Genomic DNA, 8,550 nt, shown 5'->3' with positions numbered 1-8,550 from the left:
TCGCCCCGACTGCGAAGCGGGCCGGGACCCGCCGGGCCACACCGGACCGGAGCCCGGGGGCGATGCGGCTGCTGCCCCTGCTGTGGACTGTCCTCTGGGCCGCGCTCCTCGGTTCCCCGCTGCGGGGAGGCTCCGGCCTCCGCCACCCCATCTACTGGAACTCCAGCAACCCCAGGTAGACGGGCCGAACCGGGCGAGCGCCCCGCCGGGCCTGCGCGCTCCCAAGCCGGGCGCGCGTCCGCCGCCCGCGGTGCGCGGCGCCGCCGGAACCCAGCCGCGCGCGCCGGGGCTCCTTTGTTTGAGCCGGCGGGGGAGGGGGAGGGGCGAGGCGCGCCTGGGGTCTCCCCGGGCCCGCACGTGTTGGGGGTGGGGGGCGGGCGGGGGGGGACCCCAGTCCTGAGGCTGGCGCGGCCGGGATCCGGGAGCCTGGAGCTGGGGGCGGGGGGGGGGGCCTTGGCGCGCGCTGCGGGCCCCGCCCCCTCGATGCTCCTCCGGGGACCCCCGAGCCTCGGAGGGGGGCTTTGCCCTCTGAAAGAATGCGGTTCGCTCCCGGCAGCCTCCAGTCTCGGGATCTCACTTTGTATCTCTGATTCCATCTCAGCCTCTATCGGCCCTACTATTCCTGTCCAGGTCTGGCCCTGCCCTGCTGGGTGAATCACCTTTGGGCAAGTCGTCTGACCTCCCCAACCTCAGTTATGTCATCTGCAAAATGGGCTAATAATACCCAGCACCCTGGGAAGTCAGGCAGGCTAACTGAGGTCAGGTGTGCGGAGAGAGGCGCAGCCTGTAGCAGACAGGAACGACTATTCCTTTCTTTCTCTTGAGCTGCCTGCCTTTGAACCTCGGTATTTTTTTTTTTTTTTGCTCTTTCCATCTTCCTCCCCTCCTCTCCCTGCCTCTCTGCCTTTCCCATCTGTTTTCTTTTCTCGTTTTCTACTTCAGACAATCTGTGACTCTGTTCATTTATTCACTAATATTTGATAAGCGCGTACTGTGTGCCTGGGACTTGGGCTGGGTTGCTGGGGATTAGAGAGATGAGAAGATCAAGACCCTGCCCTCTGCGAGTCCACAGACCCCCCAGGAAGGCAGGCCCGAAGACAATGGGAGAAGGCAGTGATAAGAGCTATTGTTGGCCTCCTGAATTCTTCTATCTCAGTTCCAGACCAGTGCCTCTGAAACACTTGAGGGACCCTGGAAAAATGCAGGTTTCTAGCCCCCCCCCCCGCCCCCCCGGCCCTGACATGTCTGCCTCATTCACACACTCCACAAATATTTATTGAGCTCTGCCTGGTGCAGGGCTCTTTTCCAGGCACGGAGGATTTGATGGTACAAAATGTACAGAGGCCCCATCCTTGCTCAGCTGCATTCTGGTGGGTGTCTGCTGAGCCCAGGAACCTTCCCTCCTAATCAGAGCTCCTCGTGCAGGTGGTCCTCGGACCACCCATTGGGGGACACTTGGAGGCCTTTCATAAATGGAGCTGCACTGTGCATGGTGGGTGGGGGAGCAGTGGAGTGATTCATGCCGTACTTGGTGCTGTGGTGGGTACCGTCTGTCCCCGAGCTTCCCACCTTTATACTGGCTCCCTTAGGCAGCTCCTAAGAGATGAGGAAGGGGCTGCGGGAACAGCTAAAACCAGTAATATGTGGAGAGTGGCTCCACTCCACACCGGCCTGTAACCCTAGCACTCAGGATGCTGGGGCAGGAGGATCACGAGTTCTAGGCCAGACTAGACTACATAGTCAGGTCCTGTTTAGGAAAAAGAAAAGAGTGAGACACAATGGCTCATGCCTATAATCTTTGTTATTCAGGAAGTTAAGATCACAGTTTATACCCAGCCTGGGCAAAAAGTTCAAGAGACCCTCATCTCAAGCCAATAAAACCTGGGTGTGGTGGTATATACCTGCAAATAAGTGAATTGCAATCTAAGCTGGCCCTGGTATTAGCATGAGATCTTATTGGAAGAAATAATGAAAACAAAAAGAGCCTTTTTGGCTCCAATGGTATAGTATCTGCCTAGCAAGCACAAGGCCTTGAGTTCAAACCCCATTACTGCCAAAATTTAAAATATGGCACCCAGCACGTACCTCTAGTACCTACTCCTCCATTCTCGCGCACTGTTGGGCTGAGGTTTAAAGGACAGTCTGCCGACCTCAGTGTTTGATACTAAGATCCTGACCATCCCGTCTTCTCGGTCTGTAACTGCTGTAACTTGTCAAGCCCGGGTGTGTGGTGGCGGAGCTTGGGGGGGGGGGGGGCATGGCCAGCCTGAAACGTAAGGCTGTTGTGACCTGTTTCCTTATACATATAAGCAGGCCTGCTAGGCTGTCTCTCAAGATGTGTCAGTCTAGAGAACTCAGGCCTTTCTGAGCTGCTTTATGTGTAGAGGAGCCAGAGAGGCCAACAGGGACATCTGGGCAGGTGTATCCCCCATCCTGCATCTCATCGGTACTGTCCTCTATACCCCTTCCTTCAATCCCTGTGCCCACAGACTGCTTCGAGGAGACGCCGTGGTGGAGCTGGACCTCAACGATTACTTAGACATCTTCTGCCCACACTATGAAAGCCCAGGGCCCCCCGAGGGCCCTGAGACCTTTACTTTATACATAGTGGACTGGCCAGGCTACCAGGCCTGCCAGGCAGAGGGGACAAATGTCTTCCTGCGCTGGAAATGCTCTATGCCCTTTGCCCCCCTGGGCCCTGTGCGGTTCTCCGAGAAGATTCAGCGCTTCACACCCTTCTCCCTGGGCTTCGAGTTCTCGCCTGGATACACTTACTACTACATCTGTGAGTGGAGTGATGGGAGCATGCTGCAGGCCGCTCAGGGAAGGTGGGGAGAGGAGCGGGGCTTCCTGTCTCTCCACCCATCAGGGAGGAAGGAGGGGCTGAGGGGGAAAGAGCTTTGGAGAGCAGCTAGGAGGGGGAGTGAGGGACCTGCCAGGGACAGGACTGGCACCTGGGGTGCTTGGTTCCAAGGAAGAAAGAGCCTTTCAGGACCTGGGGAGAAGCTGGGGGGATCTGAACCTGTGAGGCATACGAAGAGGCAACGCTGTCATGACTTCTTCCTCCCAATTTCCCACTAGCGGTTCCAACTCCCGAGAGTCCTGGCCAGTGCTTGAGGCTCCAGGTGTCCGTCTGCTGCAAGGAGAGCAGTAAGTAGGGTGATGGGAACTGGGGGAGCAGCCCTTCTAGACAGTCTGAGGGACCCAGAAAGGAAGGGGGGTGGGGAGCATCTCGGGCCATCACCCTAAGATCAAAGGGATCCCGGTGGAGCTTTAGGTTCTTCTCCCCAGATTGGTCTTGTGAACACTTCTACTGCGTCTTTCCCTCCACCCCCCATGTCCTGGGGCTTGAACTTGGGGCCTGGGCTCTGTCTCTGCGTCCCTTTGTGCTCAAGGCTAGTGCTCTATCACTTAAGCCAAAGCTCCCCTTCTGGCTTTTCTGAGTAGTTTGCTGGAGATAAAGGGTCACCGCCTTTTCTGCCCAGGCTGGCATCAAACCATGATCCTTAGACCTCAGCCTCCTGAGTAGCCAGGATGACAGGCAGGAGCCACCAGCGTTCAACTTCCTGAGCCTCTTTTTAAGCGGGGCTAAAAGAATGTGGTCTCCAGGACAAGGTTCTTTAAAGCCTTTAGCTAGGTACTGGCTGCCTCTAGCAGAGGAGACATGGAAGTTGGAGCTTAGAAAGGATGAATAGGTCATGGGAAGGTAGGGGCTGGTTTGGAGACCCTGAAAAATGAGATGGCGAAGGGGAAGGGCAAGAAGGAGGCTGGTGAAGAAGTGGGCAGACCCATCAGTGCCACCCCTGCGCCCTTACAGGGTCCGAGTCAGCCCATCCGGTTGGGAGCCCTGGAGAAAGTGGCACATCTGGGTGGCGAGGGGGTCATACTCCCAGCCCCCTGTGTCTCTTGCTGCTGTTGCTTCTCCCAATACTGCGTCTTCTGAGAGTTCTGTGAGCCAAGCAGATCCTCCCTGACACCCCAAGGAGCCAGAACCCTCCTTGCTACCCCTGCACTGGGAATGCCATACCAGACAGACAAGATGGAGCCTTGATGAGGGAAAGGAGGAGGGTCTGAGGTGACCCCCACAGGTGCCTGATCCCACACCGCATGCTGAAGAGGAGCCACAGAGGAGCTGCAGTTAAGGCCCTGGGCGGCTCCCGGGAGCGGAGCGCAGGCCTGACACACCAAGGCTTTGGGCAGCTGCTTTCCTGGTCTCATCCCCTCTCCATGGGAGACTGGGATTTGGGGGTGGGGGGAGGCGAAATCAACTCCTCTGGCTACTGGGGCCGAGGCTGAAGACCTGGGGACAGGTGGATTGCTGGTCCAGGGCAAAGGTGAAGAAGTCCTGCCTCCTGTGCCCTGTGAACCTCTTCCCATCCCAGGGGCAACACTCTCCCCCCCCCCCCACCTCCCCAGGGGTCATTTCACTTGTCTTCTGTGAAGACAGACTTGCCATGATGATGAATTTCATGCTGGTTTGTATTTTTATAAATATCTGGACCAAACCTTCAATAAAACACCCCTCTTTGTGTTGCCCTTTCTAACCTATTGCCCTTTGGCTCCTTCTGCAGCACCAGGACTCCCTGAGGCCCCGGCTCCAAGCTTGCCTTGGCCTGACGGCCGCACCAGCTGTGCCCAGGCCGTCTATGCCAGGCCTCAGTGGGCACCCCTCTGGGTAGCACGGAGTGGGTGCCAGCAACAGCTGCGGAGCTTGGCACCCTCCCTCCACTCCCTAGCAGGCTTCCTGTGCTGAGGAAGGGGCAGATGCTGCAGACAGCCCACCTGCCCGGGGAGCTGCGCAAGTCCGGGCAGCACCTGGCAGTGCGCTGGGGCCAAAGTGAGGGCCAGCGGGCAGATTGCACCTGGAGTTCCGAAAGCCTGGGTCCGTCGTCCCCCCCCCCCCCCCCTAGCGAGCGCTGCCCGCCCTCCCCCTCCCCAAAGGCACTCTGGGCGGTGCCTGGCCTAGAACCGGGAAGGTGGGGTCAGATCAAAGCCTCCTTCCCCAGCGGCCTCTTTGTTCTTCGCTTTTATAAGGAGGAGGGGGTGGGGCTGGGGAGGGAGGGCCCCCTCTGCGCTCTGCCCACCTCTGGCCGTCAAGCCTGGGATCGCCCCCACGCCAAAGCAGGTCCCTCTTTCTGAACTGTGTCCCGGGTGGAGCCGGAGGAGGGGGTGCCTCTCCCCTTCCCTGCAGCTGTGCGAGCTCCCCGCCCGCCCCGTGGCCCCGCAGCCTCCTCTGGCGAGGTGCCGGCCCGCCTGGCGCTCCGCCAGCGATCGATAGGTGGATGTTGTGCTGATTAGCTCGGCCGGCTGCGGCAGCGAGAGGCGGCGTGTGAACATGGGGCGGGGATGGGGGGGGGAGGGCACTGGGGGTCCGGAGGCAGGCGATCCCCGAGGTGGGGGAGACCTCCGGCCCGTGCCCCAGCCCCTGGCACACCTAGGTCAGGCTGGGGTCCTCCCCTGGAAGGGGGCGGGGCCCGCCATCCACACCTAGCACCCCGACCTCGGCCGGTTACCGTTCCTTTGGTGGCACGGCTCGGGTGGGGGGCCGCGGGGGTGGGGGGCGCCCCACGGGCCGGGCAGCCTGGAGCCCGTCCCTTCTCCCGCTCGCTCGAGGACACTTTCGGAAGCCGCCGCGCGTCTGCCGGCGCTTGCGCCCGGGATTCGTGTGTCAGGACCCTCGCTCCGAACCTCAGTCTTTTTTAACCTGGGCGAAGAAGGGTTGGGGCGCGGGAGGGGGTGGAATCTGAGCCCCGAGCCGAAGCAGGCGCGGCGGGCTGGGTCTCCTGGTGCTGAGTTCGAATCCCGTCTCTACCCTCATCCAAGGAGAGTGTCTGCGCGTTGCCATGGAAACCAGCCGTCCGGCTACCTCCGCCCCCAGGAGAAATCGCAGGTGGGGGCCCTGCCTCTGCTTAGCAGCCCCTGGCCTCGGGGTTCGGGATTATATAGGCGTCTCGCCCGGCTGTCAGCGGCCTCCCCGCCCCCCGACACCCCCTCTTTGCGAACCGAGCCTGGCGCGCTCGCTCCCGCGTGGCGCTAGCGCGCGGATCCGCCACTGATAAGAACGCATGTGCGAGGGAGAGAGAGAGAGAGAGAGAGAGAGAGAGAGAGAGAGAGAGAGACGCGGGGCCCAGCCGGCCCTCGCCGCGCCCAGACTGGCGGGCGCGCCCTCGCCCCGGACCCCCGCGCGCCCTCGCCGGCCTCCCCGCTCCCTGCGTGTTGGACGGCGGGTACCGAGGCGGCCTAAGGGCCTCCACTGAGGGGTGGGCACCCGGGCCAGGCGGTCCCCGCTTCCATTCCCTGTCCTCCCAGCCTGGGCCCTGCGTGGATGGCCGTTTCCATCCCGGCGCCCTCTTCACCAAGTCCAATCTCAGGGCCAAGACAAGCTGAAGGTGTTGGGCGGCCTTCTGGGCACCCGGCCCTACCCACCAAAAGTCCTCCAGGCGTGTTCCGGGGCGCGGCTCCAAGAAGCTAGGCGGGCCTGCAAGTTTTGGGGCGTCACCGATCTCCCCTAAAGTCAGCGACGGCTGAGGGTGGGGCCCTCGATTTACTGGGCCTGCCCTAGTCTCTCCCCAACAGATGCGAAAATTCCACTCGCCTTTACCTCGCCCTGTCTCCCTGTCCTGAGAGTCCCCATCCCAGTCTGTTGTCACTCCAGACTTTACTGGGTTACAAATCATGCTTTTCTCTCCTTGAGACGAAAGCTCGAAGGTTGTTTTTTTTGTTGTTGTTTTTTCGCTTTTTTTTTTTTTAAAAAAATCCTTTCCTGTGATCTTTCCGCTCCTTTTCTTTCCTCTCTAATTATTTTCTTCCTTCCTTCTCTTATTCATTCATGCAGCGCATTGTGAGCTCCCCTGCGCCCTCCATTCAGTTAGCCATTCTCGCTGGGGTCGTCGAGGGATCCCCAGCCGTGACGCAGTTGAAAAGCATGCACTTTGGCTTCCAAAGAGCCAATCGAATCTCAAGGTCTGGGGCATGAGGTCATCTGCGGTAGTGCCCATTGGTTCAGGCCTGGAAATGGAAAGGAGGTCCCCATAGCAACCGACGGTGCGTCCGAGCGCGAGTCAACCTAGAGAGGGGTCCTGGCTGCTGGAACTGCTGGGGCAGCTTAAGTTGTTAGAGATGGAGGGGAAAAAAAGCTAGGTTGGAGCCTAAGTTTCCTGGGTTCTGCAGCCATGGCCCAACTAAGCTTCTGTCTTTCTTGAGATCCGTTTTCTCCCTCAAAGTAATGGTCAGTACCCACTTAAACCAGAAAGGTTACACACAACCCCCGGGGGTGGGGGTGGGGTTACTGGCGACAGCACCGGGGTCTGAGGTGCGGAGCTACTGCCACCGGGAATGTCAGTTCTCAGATCCTTGTGTTCATCTGCATATCGTCTGCATCTCATTTGCATTCTCTTCATTTAAGGTCAAATTGGGCAGACATCTCCACCTTCCCATCCCTGTCGCTTGTCTGTATCTGCAATCTATTCCCTTAGTGGCTCTCTAATCTATTTCTCAGTTATCTCACTCCATGCCCTGCACCACCTCCCCCTCAGCAGTGTCTGAGGGTGGGAGAGGGCAAAGCCTCGCTGGAGGAGAAAGGAGGAGTGGTCGCTCCCTCTGGATGCTGGCTGACAGATGGGGAGTGCTGGTCTGCCCTGCTTGAAGACCAAATTGGCAAAGCAAGTGGTAGGGGGAGGTGGCTGAGGCTGGGTTGAGGGTCTCCAGGGCCAAATCACCCACATGCCTGGCAGGGGTGCTGGAACCAGAGATGCCTGGTTCCAGCAAGGGGCAGGCCTGCCCACCTGTCTGGTGCCAGGGCAGCTTCCTTCCTCCAATTAAACACTAATGAGGTGTCATTAACCCTTACCCTGCCTACTAGCTGTCAGGTGGAGCTCAAATTTACAGGAGGGAGCGGGAGAACAGGAGCCTTTGAGGAAGCTGGGAGGCACTGAGGTCAGGGCAGGAAACAAGGAGGCAGGGCCAGAGGTGGGAGCACCATTCATGGTGATCACCTCTGGATTCTAGGAATGAATGGCACTGTTCAAACACATTTATTTATGTTTTTGTTCATGGATTCAGAAGTATCTGTTAAGCACCTCTACTAACTAAATACCAGACTTCATGAGGATTCATATTTGCCTGAAACACGATCCATTCTCACTTCAAGACACAGACTGACCAATGAATAATCCTAATGACAAATGCAAATGCTAATCTAGAGCTACATACAAAGTACGGCGGGAGGATAGGGAAAATGGGCCTTCAGAGGAGGCTTTGATTTTTGAAGGACAAAGTTTATGACAGGGAGAGGATGTGTACAGCTCATAATGTTTGGGTCTGACACAGTGTGGGGTCTGTGTTTAGATGGTTCCAGGACGGTTGCTGTCTGCCTTTGCATAGGTGTATGTTTCCTATCCCCTTGCATATATGTGAGTGTATACGTGTTGTCTTTGTGCTCTCTTTGTGCCTGGAATGCCTTCTCCTGAATACATATTGTGGTTTTATTACAGATCAATGTTTGCTGCGAAGCTCTTGTGCAGATTGGCCTGAACCTGCCCAGCCCAAGGG

The 8,550-nt window shown here is 58.4% G+C and overlaps 1 protein-coding gene across 1 annotated transcript; it reads left to right on the top strand.

The window, feature by feature from the left end:
- Efna4 (ephrin A4) lies at positions 1-4,414 on the top strand. The gene is made up of 4 exons (XM_048356395.1): positions 1-175; positions 2,490-2,785; positions 3,082-3,150; positions 3,818-4,414. Exons 1-4 carry the CDS (start codon positions 63-65, stop codon positions 3,952-3,954), a joined length of 615 nt encoding a protein of 204 aa, XP_048212352.1. The 5' UTR covers positions 1-62; the 3' UTR covers positions 3,955-4,414.
- The last annotated feature ends 4,136 nt before the right edge of the window (positions 4,415-8,550 follow it).

This window comes from Perognathus longimembris, chromosome 11 (assembly GCF_023159225.1).
Source record: "Perognathus longimembris pacificus isolate PPM17 chromosome 11, ASM2315922v1, whole genome shotgun sequence".
Taxonomy (NCBI): domain Eukaryota; kingdom Metazoa; phylum Chordata; class Mammalia; order Rodentia; family Heteromyidae; genus Perognathus; species Perognathus longimembris.
This window is presented reverse-complemented; position numbering and strand designations above follow the sequence as displayed.

Excerpts from the sequence above, each read along its gene's own strand:
- Efna4 (XM_048356395.1), top strand. The coding sequence starts at position 63 with ATGCGGCTGCTGCCCCTGCTGTGGACTGTCCTCTGGGCCGCGCTCCTC. Across the intron at positions 176-2,489 it reads TGGAACTCCAGCAACCCCAG|ACTGCTTCGAGGAGACGCCG; the intron begins GTAGACGGGCCG and ends CTGTGCCCACAG. Across the intron at positions 2,786-3,081 it reads ATACACTTACTACTACATCT|CGGTTCCAACTCCCGAGAGT; the intron begins GTGAGTGGAGTG and ends ATTTCCCACTAG.